The sequence below is a fragment of the Euleptes europaea genome, chromosome 14, assembly GCF_029931775.1.
Source record: "Euleptes europaea isolate rEulEur1 chromosome 14, rEulEur1.hap1, whole genome shotgun sequence".
Taxonomy (NCBI): domain Eukaryota; kingdom Metazoa; phylum Chordata; class Lepidosauria; order Squamata; family Sphaerodactylidae; genus Euleptes; species Euleptes europaea.
Window position 1 is genome coordinate 44,203,383 of NC_079325.1, and position 24,558 is coordinate 44,227,940.

At 45.6% G+C, this 24,558-nt stretch overlaps 1 protein-coding gene across 1 annotated transcript in view; it reads right to left on the minus strand.

Annotated features, from left to right (window-relative positions):
- The window catches only part of AKNA (AT-hook transcription factor), a 45,110-nt gene that overhangs the window by 444 nt on the left and 20,108 nt on the right, over positions 1 to 24,558 (minus strand). Inside the window, exons 9-20 of the mRNA XM_056860350.1 lie at positions 22,984 to 23,138; positions 20,908 to 21,084; positions 18,812 to 19,067; positions 17,464 to 17,570; positions 16,126 to 16,373; positions 13,909 to 14,062; positions 10,299 to 10,481; positions 7,600 to 7,712; positions 5,807 to 5,920; positions 4,902 to 5,042; positions 3,717 to 3,830; positions 1,774 to 1,951 (exon numbers count right to left, since the gene is read on the minus strand). Coding sequence (XP_056716328.1) covers positions 1,774 to 1,951; positions 3,717 to 3,830; positions 4,902 to 5,042; positions 5,807 to 5,920; positions 7,600 to 7,712; positions 10,299 to 10,481; positions 13,909 to 14,062; positions 16,126 to 16,373; positions 17,464 to 17,570; positions 18,812 to 19,067; positions 20,908 to 21,084; positions 22,984 to 23,138 — 1,940 coding nt within the window. The remainder of the gene's footprint in view (positions 1 to 1,773; positions 1,952 to 3,716; positions 3,831 to 4,901; positions 5,043 to 5,806; positions 5,921 to 7,599; positions 7,713 to 10,298; positions 10,482 to 13,908; positions 14,063 to 16,125; positions 16,374 to 17,463; positions 17,571 to 18,811; positions 19,068 to 20,907; positions 21,085 to 22,983; positions 23,139 to 24,558) is intronic.

Genomic DNA, 24,558 nt, shown 5'->3' on the forward strand with positions numbered 1-24,558 from the left:
CCATGGCACAGAGTGGTAAGCTGCAGTCAAAAGCTCTGCTCACTACCTGAGTTCGATCCCGACGGAAATCAGTTTTGGGTAGCCGACTCAAGGTTGATTCAGCCTTCCATCCTTCTGAGGTCGGTAAAATGAGTACCCAGCTTGTTGGGGCTAAAGTGTAGATGACTGGGGAAGGCACTGGCAAACCACCCCATAAACACAGTCTGCCTAGTAAACGTCGGGATGTGACGTCACCCCATGGGTCAGGAATGTCCTGGTGCTTGCACAAGGGACTATCTTTACCTCCTAATATTAGAAGCAAGGATCATCTACTAAATGCAACTGATCAGGCAATAGGTTCAGAATGGAGGGGAAAACTAGATAGTATGCCATCTGAGGATTTTCCTTCTTTTCCTTTTACTAAATATCAGAACCTTAGATTTTGCTACATTAACTGGCAGACCTTCATGGTTACAGTAATACTCAAAAATTTTAAATCAATTTACAGAGCCCCACAACTGATCTGGACACCAACACTGCACCGTCTGCATATAAAAGAATTGGGATTTCTCAATTGGAAAAATACGGAAGATGGAAGTCCTTCCTCAAAAGACAAGGTCTAAGATAATTTAGTGTATAAATTAAACAGAAGGGGTGAAAGAATACACCTCTGTTTAACGCCTTTGTCTAGGGAGAGTACCCCAGATAACTGGGGTATATAAATCCCAACCTCCAACCTGTGCCCCACTCTCCATTATTTTTTTTAACCTCTACACATGAAGTTGCCTTATACTGAATCAGACCTTTGGTCCATCAAAGTCAGTATTGTCTACTCAGACCGGCAGCGGCTCTCCAGGGTCTCAGCCAGAGGTCTTTCACATCATCCACCCACCTAGTCCCTTTAACTGGAGCTGCTGGGGATTGAACCTGGGACCTTCTGCATGCCAGAGACCTTCTAGCTGGGACCTTCTAGCTGGGATCTGCATGCTGGGATCTTCTAGCTGCCACAGTTTTCCTTTATCATTTCGTCATCCTCTTTTGGCTGTTTTTTCTCCTGCATCTCCATCCCTCCCATCTAACAAATCCATAAAGTGGTTGTGGTGTTCCTGGCATAACTCTTGTCTGGGTTCTGAGTTGCAGACCAACAGTCTAGTCTGAACCCTGACACTGGCAGGTATGCGGTCTACCTTCTGGCCACCTGTGCTGCCTCTAGGGTTGCTAGCTCCAAGTTGGGAAATACCTGGAGTTTTTTTGGGGGGGGGGTGGAGCCTGAGGAGGGTGGGGTTTGGGGAAGGGAGGGACTTCAATGAGGTATAATGCCAGAGAGTCCAACGGCCAAAGCGGCCATTGTCTCCAGGGGATCTGATCTCTATCGGCTGGAGATCAGTTGTAATAGCGGGACAATTCCAACCTGGAGGTTGTCAATATCAAATACAGGACTTGAGCTGCCAATGTCGTTACCACAGAAAAAATTTGCAGCCACTTGGAAACTGAGTTATATATGCGAATTACAACTCAGTGAGCTTTGAAACAAGTTGAAACTGTGCTTGGTTATTATTCTATTAATTTGTCACTATTGTTTTTGTACAGAAATTTATAGCCATAGTGGCTGCAATTTTTTTCTATTGTAACCACCTGGAGGTTGGCAACCCTAGCTGCCCCCTACACAATCTACCCCAACAAGAGCTGCTCTCTGTGTCTGTGGTACAGCTACTGCAAGAAGGCCAAGCCGTCAGGAGGAAAGGACACCATCTCCCAGACGTCTCTGAACGAATGCGGCTGAGCCATTCTTACATTACAGGCGATGGGAGGCAGGCTGCCAAAGGAAGGGTGGGGACGTAGCCAATCGACGCAGCCGGGGATGGGACAGCCCAATACCACAGCCCAGGCTGCTGTGGTTGCTGCCGATTACTGGGCTTCTTTTGCTCGCTGTGGTCTTGTGAGGAGGTGGTTTCTCTGCCGTGGTCCACCCCTGAAGGTAACAAGAAAACAAGAATTAAAAAAGAAGACATGAACTAAACTGTCCTGAAAAGAACCGGGACCAGCTGACCTACAAGCAGGAGAGGCGGTGCTTGAATTACAGGAATCCTGCATCCCCCGTCTTTTGAGACTGTTTAGAAAGTAATGGGGGCAGAGGGGTGGGTCTCGGGGTTTCACTAAGCCCCCCCCCACCTCTCCTCTCAATATTTTAAGCAGGGCCGGATTTAGGTTTGATGAGGCCCTAAGCTTTTGAAGGTAATGGGGCCCTTTATATGTCCAGCTGTCCTTTATCAACAACAAATTGTCGCTGTTTTTTGTGTTGAATATATGCTATATGGTAATTTATGGACCTAATAGGTATCTAAAACCATTTGCACATAACAAAATATGTATTTTATCAAAGTAATTTTATCAAAGTAATTGTGTTGAATATATGCTACATTTTTTGGGGGGGGGGGCAAGAGAGTGGGGCCCTAAACTATAGCTTGTTTAGCTTATACGTAAATCCGGCACTGATTTTAAGCACTGGATGAGAGTTTGACCAGAAACGGGAGTTTGAGCCTTGGAATCAAGAGAGCCAATGTGGTGTAGTACTTAAGAATGGTTGCCTCTAATCTGGTGAACCGGGTTTGATCCCCCACTCCTCCACATGAAGCCAGCTGGGTGACCTTGGGCTAGTCACAGCTCTCTCTGAACTCTCTCACAAGGTGTCCGCTGTGGGGAGAGGAAGGGAAGGTTTGACTCCTCCCTCCTCCCCTCTTCCCCATACTTCACTGCTTTACCACACACTACCTCCACCATAGGGATTATCTACCCATAGCAAACAACCCTTGCCCCAGCCACAACACTTGCCATTGAAAGCCAGTGTGGTGTAGTGGTTAACAGCGGTGGTTTAGAGCAGTGGACTCTGATCTGGAGAACCAGGTTTGATTCCCCACTCCTCCACATGAGCAGCGGGGGCTAATCTGGTGAACTGGATTTGCTTCCCTACTCCATCACATGAAGCCAGCTGGGTGGCCTTGGGCAAGTCACAGCTCTCTTAGAGTTCTCTCAGCCCCACCTACCTCACAGGGTGTCTGTTGTGGGGAGGGGAAGGGAAGATTATTGTAAGGCGGTTTGATTCTTCCTTAAGAGGTAGAGAAAGTTGGCATATAAAAACCAACTCCTCCTCTTGTTCTTCACCGATCCCTTCCCTACAGTCATGCTGTGTGTCTCCCTGCCTCATTCCCAGCAGCCATTGGGGTCAGGAGAGGAAGAGTGTGAGAAAGGAAGCGTGGAGACTGGCATGGAGTTTTCGCCAATATAATCAGATGGGCACTGGCTGCAACAGAGAGCATGTTTTTGGTTGGTTTCTTAAAGACAACCAACTTGGATTTTTACCCACTTCTGGACCAAACCCCTCAAAGAAGCTTGGGATAAAAGATTAACATACAGTTCACCCAGTAAGGATTAAAAATATATCTATAGCACGCCTACAGTAACGGACTGTGAAGAGGATTTTGCCTAAGGGCAGGTCAAATAAGAAGCCATGAGCACACTCAAGTGCTCCAGAAACGCTTTCACGGGCAACACCTCCCCTTGTTCTCAGTTCTTGCAATTAAGGAAAACAATATTCTAAGTACAGCGGAAGTGGTTTGAACATGCATTTGCAGCAAGCGGGCATTTATGTTCAAGGCAGTGAACGTGTATTCAAACTTAGCACAGGCTTCTCTTCTCCCCTCAAATGCACCCCTCTTTCTCTCGAAGCATTCTCTCACCATGTACTGTTTTGCTCCTGCGATGCTTGGTATCTTTGCACATCGGACATGGTACTGTCTTCTGAGTGCTGTGCAGGGTAGGTCGGAATGAATCACTGGAGGGGAGGTGACAGCCTACAAAATGCAGAGTGAGGAAGTCAGTACACCATGCTCAGGAAAATGCTAAGGATCTCTTTCCCTCGCTGTGAAGACAGCGTAGAGATCAGTTCGGAAATTATGTCTTAAGTGCTTCTTCTTTCAATATCTCCAGTGAAATTCATTAATTTTGTATTGCTCCCCACTCTAAGGATTGGTGCATTTATAAGTGAGAACAACTGCATGTCCCTTAAAAATTAGCACTTTTCATTGGCTAGAGAGGCTTCTTTCAAACTGAGCTGATTTGTAAGTCAGAACTCAGATATAAATCCAGCACTAGTTACTAATTAACAGAGCTTAATTGTTCAAGTATTTTTCCATCACTCCCACAGTTCAGCTGTTGCAAGGCTCTGGCATCATAAAAACAGAATCCACAAAAAAAAGTTAAGAGTAGGTTCAGACCTTATTTCCAGTAGGCAGAAATGCTTAACAGCCGTAACTATGATGCAGGAAAAAATTTTCAACCCTCTCAGTAATCCAAAAATTAGTTTGCCAAGGAAGAACTGGCATAGGGAAGAAATTAAAGAGCTCTTACTTATGAGTACCTACTTATAGTGGAGAATACCTACTTATAGCATGCTTTACCTCTGCATGATTTACTGTTCAGACCAACTGGTTTAGGGCGAGCTGGAGAAATTCTGCTGCAAGGGATACCGCTGCATCATTCAATCCTGATGCAGAGGCTTGGCAGAATTACTAACTCCCAGAAAGGGTGCCCATTATTTCTCTGCATGAGTCACTGTTCTTGGCCCTTCTGATGCCACTGAGAGAACCTAAGGCCTTCTTGATGCAAAGCAGGTACTTTGTCACTGTGCTATAGCCCCTTCTCCTTTCCAGGTATTAACAGTCAAGTATTGCCTTCAATTTTCATTCAGAAAGTGCTCCTTAATTATCACGTTTGGAACACACAGTGCAGGTTCCTTTTACAATGGTTTAAAGAAGCAACACGGTCCATTCATTAGTAAATGTCAAGGGGTTACCCAGGAGTTACTACATCTGAACCAAACACAGGATGCTTTCCACAAGCGGTGAATAGGCAAAGATTCCTACCTTCAGTGTCCCAGGCATTTGGCTCATGCGCAGGTTCTTCTCCAGTCCGGGGTGTGACCTCTTGGCAATGGGGGCAGGAGTCAGGTCCTTTGTGAACCTTTGGTTCTCGGGACAAAGGAGTGGACAAGGGATACCGTGCCCCTAGGAAATCAAAACAACACGCTTGATGAGTACTCGTGGCAATGAGCTCCATGGAGAGATATGGGCCCCAATCCAGTGCAAGGAGAAAGGGAGCAACCTTGCAAGGAAGTCTTCTGGCCGAACATCAGTTGCACAGAGGCGGTGGGTCGCAAAGAATGTTGTTCACACATCGGACAGGTAGGACTTGCAGAGGTCCTCCATCACACTAAGTCAAGCATGCAAATGCATACCCATTTAACCATCACGGTTGCCCCCAAACCTTTGGCACTGCTCAGAGAAGTCTGTTGGAGATCCCTCGTCTCTGCGCTTCACAAAAATTACAGTTTCCAGAGGGGACAGAAGGCACATATGTGTTCTGTTATAAAGGACAAGACTTTAATCAGAGACTAATCTGGTGAACTGGATTTGTTTCCCCACTCCTACACATGAAGCCAGCTGGGTGACCTTGGGCTAGTCACAGCTCTCTTAGAGCTCCCTCAGCCCCACCTGTCTCACAGGGTGTCTGTTGTGAGGAGGGGAAGGGAAGGTGATTATAAGCCAGTTTGATTCTTCCTTAAGTGGTAGAGAAAGTTGGCATATAAAAGCCAACTCCTCCTCGTTCTTCATTTTTAGAGGCACAAAGATTTTATATTCCCCCCACAGAAAGCACCATTGAGGAGGAGGATGCTTTTCCGAGCTTGAGTTTTCCCCATTTCTACTTCCATGGTCCTCTCTAGTCTGTGTTCACTGGGAAACACAAAGCAGAGCCGAGCAACATTTCTCACCTGTGTAGGGTCCTTGTAAGGTGGGCTGCTTTCGAGATTCTGCCCTAGAAGAGGTAGCTTCCTGGGATTTACTTTCCTGAGGCTTCGACAGAGAACCGTCTGACTCTGAAGGGCCTGTAAGTAAGTGGGCAGCGAAAGAGAGAGTACAGATCCTCAGGTCAGGAAACACACTTACCCTATCGTGTACAGATTTATAACCATCTAATTAGGACATAATCTTCTAATCACTACATCTTCTAATCACTACATCTGATCATTTTGATGTGCAACCTGTACTCTGGACAAGAGGCAACAGTTAGAACAGAATATGGAGAAATGGAATGGTTTCCAATTGGCAAAGGTGTCAGACAAGGATGTATTTTATCTCCCTATCTCTTCAATCTATATGCAGAACATATAATTAGGAAAGCTGGATTAGATTTAGATGAAGGTGGAGTGAAAATTGGAGGGAGGAACATTAATAATTTGAGATATGCTGATGACACTACATTATTGGCAGAAAACAGTGAAGATTTGAAACAACTACTGCTGAAAGTAAAAAGAGAAAGGGCCAAAGCAGGACTACAGCTGAACATCAAGAAAACAAAAGTAATGACTACAGGAGAATTACACAACTTTAAAGTTGACAATGAGAAAATTGAAATTGTTCAAGACTTTCTATTCCTTGGCTCCACCATCAACCAAAAGGGAGACTGCAGCCAAGAAATCAGAAGGAGATTGAGACTGGGAAGGGCAGCCATGAAGGAACTAGAAAATATTTTGAAATGTAAGGATGTGTCACTGGCCACCAAGACTAGATTAATTAATGCCATCGTATTCCCTATTACTATGTATGGGTGTGAAAGCTGGACAGTGAAGAAAGCTGATAGGAAGAATATAGATTCCTTTGAAATGTGGTGTTGGAGGAGAGACAGATTCCGTGGACTGCCAAAAAACAAATCCGTGGGTTATAGATCAAATCAAGCCTGAACTGACCCTAGAAGTTAAAATGACTAAACTGAGGCTATCGTATTTTGGTCACGTCATGAGACGACAAGAGTCACTGGAAAAGACAGTCATGCTAGGAAAAGTTGAGGGCAGCAGGAAAAGAGGAAGACCCAACAAGAGATGGATTGACCCAATAAAGGAAGCCACAGCCTTCAGTTTGCAAGATCTGAGCAAGGCTGTCAAAGATAGGACATTTTGGAGGACTTTCATTCATAGGGTCGCCATGAGTCGGAAGCGACTTGATGGCACTTAACACACACACAATTAGGACAGTGCTCAAAGGAAAACAGGCACAGCCCGGTTGCAGCCAAAGCTGCCTGTGCATTGACTGGCTAGTATCTGTGTCAATCAAAAACCCAGCTTCTCCCAGATGCATCATTTTTCAGATATGTACAAATGAATTTTCCTTAAAAAATAGAAATTACTTGAATAAATATTTATGCTGTGCTTCAAAGAAAAATAATATGGTGGTCAGCCTTTTTGAGGATTTGTGGGAGGAGGGGGAAAGACAGATCAGTGTTGATTATGTCTGTCAAAATGTCTCATGAGGTGGGGGAGCTAGTGTTGTTGCATGAGTGAAGAGAATGAACAGGGACACCTGTTCAAAGGAACAAGACTGGGCTCCATGCCAGATTAGACTGGTATGTGACGAGGGTACTTCTTCTTTGCCCATTTCACAAAGAATAGTTTTGCGTTTTCCAAAATGAGGATTGCACATCTTCTCCCAGCAGTAAGACAAATCCCATTCATCATCATGGATTCTAAAGCAACAGGCAGTTAAGGGTCAGAAGACTGGTACTACTTACTAAGATCCAGCTGGGACTCGTTTGGTGGAAGTGGTGCTCGCCTTTCCCGTCCTTCTGGCTTAGTCTCCAGACATGGCTCTTCAGATCCAACAGTACCTTTCCTCGACGTTTTGCTACAGGAAGACAGCTGGGCTCAGAATAAGGGGTATCATTTTACACATGACCACTGTTCTCTAAGTCAACAGCATCAAACTCAGGGCTGAAAATCCCAGGGGCTGCTCCTCCTTGCACAGCAGCAGGAGACTGGGGCAATTTGGGGGGGAAGAAGTAGGGGGAGGGATGGGGTTGCTTGGCCTTCTCTTTGTGTCATTTTGGTTGGTCCATTGCCTGCAGCCCCCTTCATCTATTAAACTAATCCAAGTATATGCCCGAAAACCACAACCTAATACACTGCTTGATGTATCCACATCCTTAAGAGCCCAGCATACAACAGAAGGTGAGTCAGTGAAGCCAGGTTTTAACATATAAGAAGTAAAGAAATTTACAGGGAGCTTCACTGTACTAGAAGGGCTTTTAGATATTTCTTACTGCTCATTATGATATGATTATATTATTAGGATGTGTGATAAACTATAATTTTATACTGACCACTGAGGAAGGCCTTTCCAGGCCGAAACGCGCCTGGTCCTTTTTGGATCTCAGTGAAAGAATGAAAGAACCTTTTTGGTCAATGAAAGAATGTACATCGCAGTTGTTCATGTTTGTATTTATTGAATGTGTCAGTTTTTGTCTGTACTAGGAGTTTTATGCTTTTAATCTATATGTGCACCTCATTAAAATTTATATATTTGTAATTCTAGTCATAGTTCTCTCAGACCTGTCTCAGCTCACGTGGAGGCAGGCAACGGCAAGAGCCTCCCAACGGCTCTTGCCTTGAAAACCCTACGATGTCGCCTTAGCTGTGACTTGACGTCACTTTCCCTCACCACCAAACAGCAGTTTTAGGTGCCGATTTTGGGCAGAAACAAAGGGAAAAGACTAAATAGTTCCTCTCCCCCTCTATCAGTCTCCTGCTTTCGACTGCAGCCTTCCAGAGCTGCAATCTGTTAAAATAAAATAAAAAAGAAGTCAGGAAAAATAATCATGGAACCCTGGGGAACCACACAACCCACAGAGTAACACTTCTGACTTGCAAACACATTTGGATAAACTATCTTCTGGGTCATATTTGAAAAAACCCTGCGCGTTCTGGCTTGCTCTTGGTTTTGCTCATGTTTAACTGATCTGTTGTTTAGATCAATCTATTTAAAAGCTTCAGTCAATTAAAAGGCCATCTCTGACTGGTCAGGGAACATTTTTTGAGTAACATAACTTTTATTGGAAAAACTTCCAATGGCATATGCTGGCAAAGGTCATCTCCCTCCACTCATAGTTTGCCCCATGATCAAAACCATTCCAGGAGGAACAGAAGACAGGCAGAGATGGCTGGGTGGTGTTTTGATTAAGAACACAGTGAAGAAGAAGAGTTGGTTTTTATACCCCACTTTTCTCTACCTTTAAGGAGTCTCAAAGCGCCTTCCCTCCCCCTCCCCACAACCGACACCTTGTGAGGTAGGTGAGGTTGAGAGAGTTCAGAGAAAGCTGTGACTAGTCCAAGGTTACTCTGCAGGGTTCCTGTGGAGGAGTGGGGAAACCAACCCGGTTCACCAGATTAGAGTCCTCCGCTCATGTGGAGGAGTGGGGAATCAAACCTGGTTCTCCAGATTAGAGTCCACTGCTCTTAACCACTACAGCACTCTGCAAGGAAAAGCACAGGACCAATTCAATTCAGTCCCCTCCTCACCCCAGCTATGTTGTATGGTCAAAAAACATATTGGGAGACCCAGTCACAGAACACTATAAACTTTCACCCACACCAGCCCCCGCAAACCTCAAATCCAAGATGAAGGCCTAGGCACTTTAAGGGTTACAGGAATACGGACAACAAAAGAAGAAAATGGTGTGTGTTACAACGTGTTTGTCAAATAAAGAAATTGTTTTCTGGCGCTCTTCTTTGTCAGACCTACCAATTCATAGCTACCAAAAGTGCTCATTTGAATGGTACAAATCTGATCTAGAACTGCAGATTTTGTACAGAGTTGCATGCTGGAAAGTCCCTAGAAATTTCTGAAGAGGAGATGCTCAGCATTTAACCCAGGACTTTCCACGTGCAAGGCAGATACTCTAGCACTGTTGGGCAACAACCTCACTCTGCTTGCGGGTTCTTATAGATTGGGTTACATGGGTTGAACCGGACTGGTCCAAATGGATTTGGCGCTTCTAAACTATAGGATTAGCATCAAGTGTCATTGTCTTTTCCTTCAAAGAATCTGCAAGGGACTAAACCCATGTTTTGCCTTTATGGCTTTCAATTTGCCTCTCTTGCCACGGTCGATGTTCTCCATGAAGCCCACTGAAGGACTGGCCAAAAGTCACCACCGACCTCACAGGTTTGTTGTGAAGATAAATTGTGGGGAGGGGGAAGAAAAAAGTAAGCTGCCCTAAACTCTTTGTAAAAAGAGTGGGATAAAAAATATAATAAAAGCATTGGCTTTTCATTACTTTTCCAGCCCGTGCAATGTTTTTCACAAGGGCTTGTGTGTTTCCAAAAATGTAAATATAAAAGGTGACTTCCCCCCCCCCCCCGAAAGCTGGCATAAACTACAAACCTCCGCAACTCACAATGGCGGAGAGAACAAGCACTGCATCATAATACCTACCTCTTCAGATTGGCGCTCTTGGGAATACAAGGGGGAATACAAGGCCTTTCCTGGGACAGCAGTCGGATCCTCGAGGCATGGGGGGAGGATGATTGCTTTGGGGGACCGCAAGGCTGGCGGAGGTTCTTCTCCAGGCTTTGGCGCAGCTGCGAGACCTCATTCTGCAAAGCCACAATAGCCTGGCTGGAATGGAAATAACAAAACCCAGGGTTGACGGCTAGAACATGACTTGTACGATATAAATATAGTTGTATCTGTTCCGCCCCACTCCCCCACATTCAACCCCCCCTCCAAAGTCTGTGCTGAGGAAGGAAAAAAAAAATGTTGAATTCGAGAATCTAGATAACTTACATGAACCGAGAATATATGCACATCTGTCCTGGTTATGTGGAGTGAAAGAGTGAAGGCAGACAGATAGACAGACAATCTGGATAATATATTTGTAGCGTTCGGGGGCAGAGAATGGGGCCAGGCTAGGTTTGTCAGGTAGAGGAGGGCAGCTCCTGTCGGCAACTGTGGCTCAGTAGTAGAGCATCTGCTTGGCATTCAGAAGGTCCCCGGTTCAATCCCCGGCATCTCCAGTTAAAGGGACTAGGCAAGTAGGTGATGTGAAAGACCTCCGCCTGAGACCCTGGAGAGAAGCTGCTGGTCTGAATAGACAATACTGACTTTGATGGACCAAGGGTCTGATTTAGTATAAGGCGGCTTCATGTGTTCATGTTCGTTTATGCCAAAAATTCATTTTGTTACTTTTCTTTTTACTACTTTGCATCACATATACTGGCTTTTGGTACTCACAGGAAGAGATAAGGAACATCAAAGCCTCTGCAATTCTCATGATAAGAGGTTAGTACCTCTTGGTGTGTCCCAACGACCTCGTGGAAATGCCATTGGTTTGACTCCAGCTGTTTGGCTGTGCATAAGGTCAGCTGCACCTCATTTGGAGGAAAACTGGAAGGTCAGATCGACCTCGCTACCTCCTTCCACCCAGCACCAAACTTTTAATGAGGACCCCCCCACACCATGAATGAAACTGTGAGTTAAACCAGAATCAATTTGCAAATGGAACAGACTTACAGAAGTTGGCAGCCCACTTTTGCAAAAACCCATCTGGTTCTTGGATAGAGGGTCTCCAGTCCCAGGTAAACTGCCAACTTAACAGTGTATCCTTCAAAGGAGAGTTGATGGCAGAAATCCATCTCTTTGGTTATGTGGTTTGGTTTTATCTGTTTCTCTCAGGATCCTCCCTGATAATTTAAGCCGTCTATCTCAGGCTCCCACCCCCTTGTTTCTTACAGTGCCAGCCACAGAGGGAATGCCTGGTCTCCTGGACAGAAAAGCAGGCATATGCTCTGAGAGGGCAGGGTGCTTTCTAAGCTGGCAGCCAACTACAGAATAGGCAGAGGATGGACAATGACCCTTAAAGGGTTACATACTTTTGGCATAGGATTTCAGCAGGGGGAAGGGTGTGTGGGGGTGGGTGGGGGAGGAATAGTAACTGAAGAACCAGAGTGCTCAGTGCAGGCCAAATGCAGTATTAGGGTTGCCAGTCTCCAGGTGGTGGCTGGAGAGCTCCTGCTATTACAACTGATCTCCAGATGACAGAGATCAGTTCCCCTGGAGAAAATGGTTGCATTGGCCATTGGAATCTATGGCATTGAAGTCTCTCCCCTCCCCAAACCCCGCCCTCTTCAGGCGCCACCCCCCAAAATCTCCAGGTCTTTCCCAACCTGGAGCTGGTAACCCGTTATTGGAGAATTAAACATCAAGCCCCTCTTATGAATGGGGAGGATGTGACGATTATTACTGGGATTGGAAAGATTACTACAAATCTAGGCAGACAGAACTGAAAGAATGTGGCTGTATGAAACCTGATAATACTGAATCAAAGCATTGGTCTTCCTGCCTTAGCATGGCCTTCTTGACTGGCAGTGGGTCTGGGATGCCAACCTACAGGTGGGCCCCGGAGATCTCCCAGAATTACAACTGATCTCCAGACTACAGAGATCAGTTCTCCTGGAGAAAATGGCTGCTTTGGGGGGTGGGATGTATGGCATTATATCCTGCTGAGGTCCCTTTCCTCCCAAAACCCCACCCTCCCCAGGCTCCACCCCTGAATCTCCAGGAATTTCCCAAGCTGGAGTTGGCAGCTCTATTCCAAGGTCTCAGATGGGACAAAGGTCCAAATATTAGGTTTCAGGTAATTTAGGTAGGGCATTTCAGGGGCACCAAAGGTATCATCTCCACCCACAAAGAGAATTATTTCTTCTTGTTGCCCACCTGATCCAGCACAACGACATCTGGCTCCCAACCAGATTTGGGTACATATTGATGACATAACACCAAAGCAAAGTGAGAGCTCCCTGCCCTCATTCTGGATGGGCAAACATCATTGTCCTGCTTCACAGCCCCTCCCCTAAACTATTACCAAAATGGGAGTAGGTTTCACAAGGGGAGATTTTTTTTCTCAGACACATAGAGATCTGCTAACATACTGCAGTTTCTCAAAGCACTCACCCATCCCACCAGATTACTGCAGCCAGGTTTAAATCCAGACTTTAGCTTTGATGAACCCAAGGAAAAAGATCTAGGGGTTCTAATCTCCAGGAAGGCATTTCAGGGGGGTGTCTCCATTCTGAACTTCCCGGGAACCCTCAGTAAACTTGTCACTTTCTTCTTGCGCACAGCAAAAAAAGTCTTTCCTTCTTCTGGCTGTTGTTACCCAGGTTGTATCTGAGGAAGTATGCATCTTAGCAACAGATTCCCAGCAACACTGCTGTCCTGTCCCAAGGCAAAAGACCTGTCAGGTAGGGAGACTCCACCTTGTGTTAAGTAATGATAGTGACTGGATACAGGAAGGCACCAAGTACCAGCATATGGCTTGAGGACCCTGGTAGGCAATCTCATTTTGGGGTTTATTTAATTGGAAAGGGGCTTATTTAAGTAAAATCTCAAAGGCCAGCAAAATTGGCTCCAGCCAGTGATTCTCCCTCACTTGAGCAGAGACCAGCAAACACAAGGCACTAGAAAACCTCCTCTCCCCACACCACCTACAACTGGTGTGAATTACGATTTAACTATGCGTTGTGTGAGGAAATACTTCCTTTTACCTGTTTTGAATCTCTCACCCTCTGGTATTGGGTAGTAGGTTGTCTCCAAGTGTGAAAATAAATTGTGGAACTCCCTGCCCCAGGATGTGATGATGGGTGCCAACTTGGAAGACTTTAAGAGGGGAGTGGACATGTTCATGGAGGAGAGGGATATTCATGGCTACTAGTCAAAATGGATACTAGTCATGATGCATACCTATTCTCTCCACGATCAGGGGAACATGCCTATTATATTAGGTGCTGTGGAACACAGGCAGGATAATGCTGCTGCAGTCATCTTGTTTGTGGGCTTCCTAGAGGCACCTGGTTGGCCACTGTGTGAACAGACTGCTGGACTTGATGGACCTTGGTCTGATCCAGCATGGCCTTTCTTATGTTCTTAAGGAAACATTGGAGGGAAGGGCTGGTTTATATTTTTCCACCTAAATTAAGTTCTTGGAATTTTCTCCCCTTCCACAAATTTACCCCGAGAGATTAACCCACCTCAGGGTATTACTTACTCTCGTTCCAAGCGGGAGTCCAGAAGTCTGTGCCAGGGAGCTCTCGCCGGGGTGAGTGACGTGGCGGAGAAACTTGGAGAATGCCTCGTTTCATCAGGATGGACACTGTAAGTGCTGATTCTGCTGTGAACCTCACCATCGGAGTCAGTGTGAGCTGGTGAAAGGAAAGCACAAATGTGCAATGGATTTCAAACCTCTCAGGGCACACCTTCTATCATCTCAAGGGCTGGCTGATTCACACAGGTGTGTGAATCCACCATTACCCTTGAGGAGTCACGCCAGCTCAACATGTGGACCACATCTTTTAAAAGGCAGTCGATCCAAGGAGATGTCAGGGAACATAAACGCTCTGTTATTTGAGTGGGTTGCTTTCCTTTGTGCAAGTCATGAAACTAGTTCTCATTGAGGCGGATCAACCTGTGCCTTGGTTCAGTGACTTCAGACTTTAGGTAGGGGCTCAAATTACTGCATGATAACAGTACCGTATAACCATACACAGAAAACAAGCACATCTGAGATACAGCTAGGACAGAACCCTTCACCATTACACACTCGTTTTCCATGTACAGAGAATTTTTTAGGATTAAGGAGGGTTTCAATAACTCCCCACAGTTTAAAGAGGTGCACTGTCACAGGCTGGACATGTCTGTGAGAACCAGATGGTATACCAGCACATCACCACTAAAGTTGCCAACTGACCTAAGGGGAAAAAGAACACTCTTCGGCTATTTTTCCTTTAGCAACATCTTGTTATGCAGAAATAACCAGACAAAGCTTTTCATAGCTCTGAGAACCGTCAACATTGCCTGCTAGTGCTTGTCCACTAAACTTGTGTTAAACATTTATATATTTCATACATCGAACTCTCTGAATTTTTTTTTCTAATAAAAGCAGAAGAGGTAGTTGAAAATTAAATTAAAACAAGAACAAGCTAGAAAAGCACAGAAAACCAAAATAGCACAAAAGGCCTTTAAAAAGCACAGTATAAAAGAAGGAAACAGTATAAAAGCCATAAAAAAAAAAATAAACTGTCCAGCAGCAGCAACAAAAGGAAACAAGTAAAAAGGCCAAGGCCATTAAATTGTATGAGAGAGTGGTACAGTTTTAATCTGGGGTGAAGGAGGAACAGGTTTGATGCCAGGCAGAAGGTATTTCACATACAAGGTGCCACAACCAAAAAGGTCCTGTCCTTCTTGGCCACACCTCCTTACTTCAGAAAGCAGAAAGGAAACAGTATAAAAGCCATAAGCACAAAATAAACTGGCCAGCAACAACAACAAAAACGAAACAAGCAAAAAGGCCAAGGCCATTAAATTGTATGAGAGAGTGGTACAGTTTTAACCTGGCGTGAAAGAGGAACAGGTTTGATGCCAAGAAGAGGGTATTTCACATACAAGGTGCCACAACCAAAAAGGTCTTGTCCTTCTTGGCCACACCTCCTTACTTCAGAAAGCACGGCAAAGATAGAGCAGAAGAGTGGAAGGGGATCTCAATACCGAGGCAGCCTCAGTGTGGGAAACAGGCTCTTTATTAAAGGCACCGTTGCTGGGGTAATTCCAGAAGGGTAGCCACATTAATATATTGTAGCAAAATAAAACAGAAGTCCAGCGGCACCTTGAAGACTAACAGCATTTATTCCTATATGAGCTTAACTGTGGCACACGAAATCTCATGCTGGAATAAATGTTAGCCTTTTAAGATGCTACTTAGGGTTGCCAAATTCCAGGTGGCACCTGGAGATCTCCTACTATTGCAACCAACCAAGATTACAGACAACCAAGATTAGTTCCCATGAGAAAATGACTGCTTTGGATGGTGAACTCTATGGCATTATATCCTGTTGAGGTCCCTCCTCTCCCCAAACCCTGTCCTCCCCAGGTTCCACCCTCAAAATCTCCAAGTATTTCCCAACCCAGGGTTGGAGATCCTAGTGTCACTGGATTTCTGTTTTTTATTGTTACTGGGAGTCAGCTGACAAGTCATATCTATTGCTCACAACCATGCTACCCAACACGTAGGGCAATTCTAATGCGTGTCTACTCAGAAGTAAGCCCCATTGTATACAAGTGAATTTACTTCCGGGAATAGGATTGTATCCTTAAACACACAGGTGGAAGACAGACATGGGCAAAGGACAGAAGCCAACACAGGAAATGGACCTCCTTTGCAATATTAACAAGCTCAAAACACACACACACACACAAGAAACCAACTCACAGCTATCTGTGCCTGGCTCCATCTCACTAGCAACACTGTTTGTCCATCGGGAAGGTGAGCCCATCTGGAAGGAGCCACCACTGTGAAGACTGTGTCTCTGGGTGCTTCCTTCTGGTTGAGTATGCCTGGCCAACACGCTAGTCTCCGGTGGCTCCAATGCTGCAGATTCTATCCTCCTAGATGCCAGCTGAAGGAGAGCATCAGCATCAGCCATCTGTGGAGGACATTTTCCCAGCATGCCATGGGACCTGGGCAGGAAACAGACACAGCATCACTGAGTGTGCTTTGACTCAGCTGCGAGTTACATTCCAACCCTCCCTCTGCTGCTGCTCAAATAAGTTCCACACACCCCTACGTAAATCAAGCCAAACTATTTTGTCTTCATTAATGACCAGCCAGTTTCTTCAGAGAAGCTCCTAAGCCAAGCAAGATGCCACCTATCTGCTTCCACTTGCCTCCAGCAACTGGTATTGGGTAGTATGTTGTTTCCAGGTGTGAAGTTAAATTGGGAGACTCCCTGCCCCAGGATGTGGTGACAGGTGCCAACTCGGAAGACTTTAAGAGGAGAGTGGACATGTTCATGAAGGATAAGGTTATCCATGGCTATTAGTCAAAACGAATACTAGTCATGATGCATACCTATTCTCTCCAGGATCAGAGGAGCATGCCTATTATATTAGATGCTTTAGAACACAGGCAGGACAGTGCTGCTGCAGTCGTCTTGTTTATGGGCTTCCTAGAGGCACCTGGTTGGCCACTGTGTGAACAGACTGCTGGACTTGATGGGCCTTGGTCTGATCCAGCAGGGCCTTTCTTATGTTTTTAGGGTTCTATTTCTGTGCCCCAAGGTTAAAAGCTGCACAGAGACCTCTCTTTCAGAGTTTTTTATTTTATTTTTTTAAAAGCTAATCTCTTGGTGCAAAGCCACCCAAATATTGAGTTGGAGCCAACGATGCGCAAGAGGAAATATAAAACAAGCATAGCTCTTCACTGCTTGTGCAAAATCAAACAGTATATCTAGCTTGGTATGTTTTGCCTTTATTGGTTAACTATGCACATCGCTTTCCATTTCTCTCCTGATAAAACTTTCAGCGATAGAAGGTTATGAGATATATCTACCCAACAGATAGATCCCATTTGGGTATTGTTACTCATTTTTCTTTTCAAAGACCATTGTTTATGTTGGGTGACCTTTTGTCTTAGGCACAAGATGGCATATCAGTACAAAATCTGACTGCATTCTTTATGTCGCCTATGATAAAGCAGAGAGGAATACAACAAAAGAAGCCAGCAACTCCACAGTAACACAGTTCCAAAGAGAAAGCAAAGATTTCATACCTCGATCGGGATGAATGATGCTTTGGCAGCTGGGCCAAGGGGGAGACCCTGCTGGCTTCGGACCCCACAAATCCACTGTCGGTCTCTGGGGACACTATGCGTAAATCCTGCAAAATACAGGGGAGACCTGAACAGAGACAGCAACATGCAGAATAGGACATTCCAAGCAATCAGGGGTGACAGCCAGTGGTTTGGAGCGGTGGTTTGGAGCGGTGGACTCTAATCTGGAGAACCGGGTTTGATTCCTCTCTCCTACACATGAGCAGCGGGCGCTAATCTGGTGAACCGGGTTGGTTTCCCCACTCCTCCACATGAAGCCTGCTGGGTGACCTTTGGCATGTCACAGCTCTCTTAGAACTCTCTCAGTCCCACCTACCTCACAGGGTGTCTGTTGTGGGGAGGGGAAGGGAAGGCGATTGTAAGCTGGTTTGATTCTTCTTTAAGTGGTAGAGAAAATTGGCATATAAAAACCTACTCCCCCTCCTCCTCCTCCTCTTCTTCTTCTTCTGTGCTGGTTAAAACATGCAAGTATATCTAGTACATTCTTCCAAGGAGCTCAAGGCTGGTCTCCTTTCCCCATAGTACATCAGCCAATACTTGCAGCATGAGTGGAAGCCATGGAAGTATATTGCTTTTGAGGCGAAAGGACTGATGCGAAAGTTCCTACCATGATGATTAATTCACACATTCAAAGTTGACACTGGTGCATGTGCATCACGGCACATTGCCTGGAGCTGAAACCCAAAGGCAGAGTACTTGCAGAGATCCCAAGTTCAATCCCTGGCATCTCCAATTCAAGAATTTCAAGTAGAAGAGTTAGGGAAAACCTTTCTCTGTGCGAGACCCTGAAAACCCTCTCCTGGACAGAGTAGATCAGGGGTCTCTAACTTGTGGGTACTTTTGACATTTTGAGGTGTTGGGCATCACAATAAAATGGCTTCCAAGGAAGAAGAAGAAGAGTTGGTTTTTATAAGCCGACTTTCTCTACCACTTAAGGGAGAATCAAACTGGTGTATAATCACCTTCCCTTCCCCTTCCCACAACAGACACCCTGTAAGGTAGGTGGGGCTGAGAGAGCATGACTCACCCAAGGTGACCAAGCTGGCTTCGTGTGTAGGAGTGGGGAAATAAACCCAGTTCACCAGATTAGCCTCCATCGCTCATGTGGAGGAGTGGGGAATCAAACCCAGTTCTCCAGATCAGACTCCAACACTCCAAACCAGCGCTCTTAACCACTACACCACGCTGGCTCTCAACACCACTGTCCTGGGTCTGTGCCTACCCTTCCATGACACCCACCCTCATCAGAACCAGCATCTTTGACTGGCCACATTCATCAAGCACCTACCTCAGATGTTGCCACATTTGTCTTCCGGAAGGACTTCCGGGATGCGTGTTCTGAAGCGCCACTGCCGGCAACACTCGCCATGCTTCCCTGAGGAGAGAGTAGCACCTGTTGCCTACTGGAGCAAGTCTTGGGAACTCCAGGAGAGGGTCTACCTTTCTCCACTGAGCCCTGAGGAACCGATTCCTCCACTTGGACGGAGGGTACGTGGATGGTCTTTTCTGGCGTCAGATCCGGAGGCTTCCTCTCTTGTGGCTGCCTGCTTGAGAAGAAAAGTTGTCAGAATTTTTGGCATGGACACTTATCTGCTTTAGCCCTCCCAACAAAGCTGTCCGGTCAGAAGAAGAGTTGGTTTTTATATGCCGATTTTCTCCACCACTTAAGGAAGACTCAAACCGGCTTACAATCACCTGCCCCTCCCCACAACAGACACCCTGTGAGGTAGGTGGGGCGGAGAGAGCTCTAAGAACTGTGACTAGCCCAAGGTCACCCAGCTGGCTTCATGTGTAGGAGTGGGGAAACAAATCAAGTGCATCAGATTAGCCTCCGTCGCTCATTTGGAGGAGCGGAGAATCAAACCCGGTTCTCCAGATCAGAGTCCACCACTCCAAACCACCGCTCTTAACCACTACACCACGCTGGCTCAGAGAAGCATTGAAGCCATCAGAGGTGACCACAGAGCTTTTAATTGCTCATCACTGATCAGAGACACACTCGTTGCTTGACAAAAGCAGCAGCTCTTGAAATCAAACCGGTTTACAATCTCCTTCCCTTCTTCTCCCCACAACAGACACCTTGTGAGGTAGGTGGGGCTGAGAGAGCGTGACTTGCCCAAGGTCACCCAGCAGGCTTCATGTGGAGGAGTGGGGAAACCAACCCGGTTCTCCAGATTAGAGTCTGCCGCTCATGTGGAGGAGTGGGGCATCAAATCCGGTTCTTCAGATTACAGTCCATCACTCTTAACCACTACACCACACTGGAAATAAAGCAAGCTTTTCATTCATGAATCTCTCTCGCGCCTGCCCCTTGGGATTTAATCTATTTCCCCACAAATTCCTCTCTCTGATTTTCTTTTCCCTCGCTCTCCTGTGACTTGGAGCTCCTCCTCCTTCATCGTGCCTGCCAGCTCAGCCTACCAGGCAGGGCATGGAACAGCCCTCAAAAAGGCTCCTTTGTCCAAATTCCTCTACTCTGGGAATGGCAAAGAGCAGAAAACAAGTAAAGCTCTTTTTGTCTAGTGAACTTACTTGAGGGAGCAAGCAGAGCTACAAACAAGTCCTGATTCTAATTTTAGTCACATCCCGGAAGGCCTGCAATAATGGCATTTTGCCAGCCTCAGTATGCCAGTTCTCACATTACTTTTTCACCCTGTGGTATGGATACCTTCCTAAACTTGAGTGACGAAAGCCCGATTCTCACATTGGATCGAAATTTTGGCACTCCTGCTCCTGTGTTGTGAATCCAGGGAAGTTGGGGAGATGAAAATCTGGTGGTTCCCAGCTTCCCTTAGCATATAAGAACAGCCCAGCTGGATCAGTAGAAGGGTTCATTTAGTCCAGCATCCTGTCTCTCACAGTAGTCCACTGGATGCTTTCTCACAGATAACAAACAGGACATAAAGCCCTCCCCCATTTTTGCCCCCCCCCCCAATGAATTAGAATTCAGAGAGCCAGCATGATGTAGTGGTTAAGAGCGGTGGTTTGGAGCAGCGGACTCTAATCTGGAGAACTGAGTTGGATTCCCCACTCCTCCATATGAGTGGTGGATGCTAATCTGGTGAATCAAGCTGGTTTCCCCACTCCTACACATGAAGCCAGCTGGGTGACCTTGGGCTAGTCACAGCTCTCTAAGCCCCACCTATCTCACAGGGTGTCTGTTGTGGGGAAGGGAAGGTGATTGTAAGCTGGTTTGATTCTCCCTTAAGTGGTAGAGAAAGTTGGCATATAAAAACCAACTTCTCCTCTTCCTCCTCCTCCTCTTCGCTGCCTCTGAACATGGAGGGTTAATTAACCAGCATGGCTAGTGGCTACCCTAGATTCCAAAAATTATATATCTCCAGATTTGAACCAACGTCGAGTTTCCTGTCCTGCATTACTTACGGTGAGGATGATATGTGAGTGGTCTCATTATCTTCAGACACCCTTCCATGATGGCTGTCCTTTGTCCCAGAATCCCTTGCTGCTGCACTGTCCACAGCATCTGGGGATAAGCCATGATTGTTTAGGTGCAGCTGTTCCAAACTCATAACTTCCGGCAAAGACTTGAAGCTGCTGTAACTGGTGAAAAGAGATGAAGGGTTATGCAAACCACGCTATGCGGTTCCTGTATTTTAGGGATGTCCTTACAAGGGTTTCCCAAGTAGGGCACTCTGATGGAAAACTGGGACTACAAGAAGCAGTAAATAAGAAATGAAGCTACAATGGAAGAAAATGTTTCATGCATCAAGCTTGCTTCTAATCCACTGTACTGGTATTGCATGTACCAACAATGGTTTTCTAGCACGGACAAGTCAAATTTATTAATACGGTCAACTGACCAATCACATGCCAACACATCAACATTTCCAGATTCAATAGTTTTGCACCGCTGAATCAGACTGCCCATACAAATAAAGGTATATGATCAATAAAAAACAATTCCTGATTAAAATTATCACCTTAAAATTGATAAAATTATAAAATATTCTAATTATCGTTCTCTAATAAAGTTCTGCATATTTTAATAGTAACAGTGCAGAACTTGGCAGTTTGGAGCGTAAACTGAGGATCTTCTCCTAATAGGAGCTTCTTTGCCAAAAGCTCAACTGACTCTTCAGGGAATTTACCAAACGGGGGAAATAAGCTTTGCTATAACTTCGCAGTAAAACGGGACAAGCACAGACAAGTAATTCAAGGGCTGGCTCATATATGTGCATTTGTCACTTGTTGAATGAGCCATCAGGTAGTGACTTGCAAGCACAAACAAACTAACAACACTTCATCCAAAATGATCAGGGGGCTCGAGCAACTGTCCTGTGAGAAGTGGTTAAAACGGTTAGGGCTGTTTAGCATAGAAAGAAGGCGGTTAAGGGGAGACATGATAGAGGTCTATAAAATTATATATGGTATGTAGAGAGTGGACAGGGAGAAGCTTTTCTCCCACTCCCATAATACCAGAATTTGTGGTAATTTGCTGAAGCTGGAGGGTGAGAGACTCAAAACAGATAGAAGGAAGGTTTTGTTCACACAATGCATAGTCAAATTGTGGAACTCCCTGCCCCAGGATGCCAACTTGGAAGGCTTTAAGGGGAGTGGACATGGAGGAGAGGGCTATCCGTGGCTACTAGTCAAAACGAATACTAGTCATGATGCATACCTAGTTCCTCTAGGATCAGAGGAGCATGCCTATTATATTAGGTGCTTTGGAACACAGGCAGGAGAATGCTGCTGCCGTTGTCTTGTTTGTGGGCTTCCTAGAGGCGCCTGGTTGGCCGCTGTGTGAACAGACTGCTGGACTTGATGGGCCTTGGTCTGATCCAGCATGGCCTTTCCTGTGTTCTTACGTAACTTCTATATTGCTTCAAAGGCAGAATTCTCCAATGGGGTCAATTCACACATACAGGTGTAAATCATTAAGTGTTTGGTCATGAGAAATTTGAGAGATGTACATCCATGCATAGGCCAACCCTGAAATGTTATAGCAATCCTCTCTGTAATCAACAAGCCCAAGCCTACACATCTTCTAAAAATCAAAACCTTCCACCATGGCAGCCGATCTGTACCAATCAAAAGCAGATTGATACCCTCCACTAGAAATTATGCAAATCGAGCACATTTAAATAATTCATTTCACTTCTGTTAATCTTGGGGAAGGGCAAGAAGTTATACAGGGCGATGAAGACTTGCCACCTCCTCCAGTTGGGATTCTCACTCTGCCTGCCTGCCCAGATTTCTCAAGGCACTCATCACAAGCTTCCTATCCCATCTTTGCAGCAGTTAAGGGATAGAAACTTGTTTACTTTTTAAAAAAAATGAAGGCTGAGATCACACAGTATGCTGAATGAGTCAAATATGGGCTCCTGGACCCCAGGAAATACATGCCAGTCTAGATTAACAAAAGGCATCAAGCTTCACTTTGATGCAGTATGTTCTACACATATTAGCTATTCTCATAATGCACGCAAAATACACACTTACTGGTCCAGGAGGTTATCGAAATCCTCCTCTACTTGAAACTGCTTGTGACACAGGGGCTCCGGGAAGCCTTCTTCATCGTCCTCAGTCCCATCACTGACGGAGCTAACTTCTACAGCCGCTTGGACTTGACCAGGGCTGTCCTTAGGGATGGGAGTCTGAAAGAAGAAGAGTTGGTTTTTATATGCCAACTTTCTCTACCACTTAAGGAAGAATCAAACCAGCTTGCAATCGCCTTCCCTTCCCCTCCCCACAACAGACACCCTGTGAGGTAGGTGGGGCTGAGAGAGCTCTAAGAGAGCTGCGACTAGCCCAAGGTCACCCAGCAGGCTTCACGTGGAGGAGTGGGGAAACCAACCCGGTTCACCAGTTTAGCATCTGCCGCTCATGTGGAGGAGTCGGGAATCAAACCCAGTTCTCCAGATCAGAGTCCACCGCTCCAGACCACCGCTCTTAACCACTACACCACACAGGTGAGAAAGACCTGAGCACAGAAAACAACCCTTGTCAGTAGTACCCCAGAATTTGTGTTTTTATTATTTTGAACGTTTACATTTTTCCACGCATACATATAAGCTACAAAGGCTAGGACATATTGTAGTATCTCACTGAATACTCATTTCAGAATATCACCCTAAACACTGACACAAAAGACCCAAACATACCCCTGTAGGAAGTTACCTTTTACCCATGGAAAAATAAGCAACTGAAAGGGAAAACCCCATCAATAATTAATCCTTTTTGGTGCAGTGTTGAGGTGAACTCCTTAACCATTTACACTCTTAAATCTGATGGTATCTGGATCAGGCACGTTAGGTTTTTGCCATATAGTACATGATCATATCAGGAGAGCAACAAAGATGGTGAGGTGTCTGGAGACCAAGTCCTATGAGGAAAGGTTGAAGGAGCTGGGTATGTTTAGCCTGAAGAGGAGAAGACTGAAAAGGGATATGATAACCTTGTTCAAGTATTTGAGGGGGTGTCATATAGAGGATGGTGCTGAGTTGTTTTCTGTTGCCCAAGAAGGCCGGACCAGAACCAACGGGTTGAAATTAAATCAAAAGAGTTTCCGTCTAGACATTAGGAAGAACTTTCTAACAGTTAGAGCAGTTCCTCAGTGGAACAGGCTTCCTCAGGAGGTGGTGAGCTCTCCTTCCATGGAGGTTTTTAAAAAGAGGTTAGACGGTCATCTGTCAGCAATGCTGATTCTATGATCTCAGGCAGATGATGAGAGGGAGGGCATCTTGGCCATCTTCTGGTCACTAGGGGTGTCTGGGGGGAGGTAGTTGTGAATTTCCTGCATTGTGCAGGAGGTTGGACTTGATGACCCTGGTGGTCCCTTCCAATTCTATGATTCTATATCAACTTGCCTGTACCACTAAAAAGCAGTTTTACAAATATATGTCTCTGGAATGTTTATCTGGACCAGAGTGTAGGGTTGCCAACCTCCAGGTGGTAGCTGGAGATCTCCTGCTATTACAACTGATCTCCAGCTGATAAGAGATCAGTTCACCTGGAGAAGACGGCCACTTTGGCAATTGGACTCTATTCCATTGAAGTCCCTGCCTTCTCCAAACC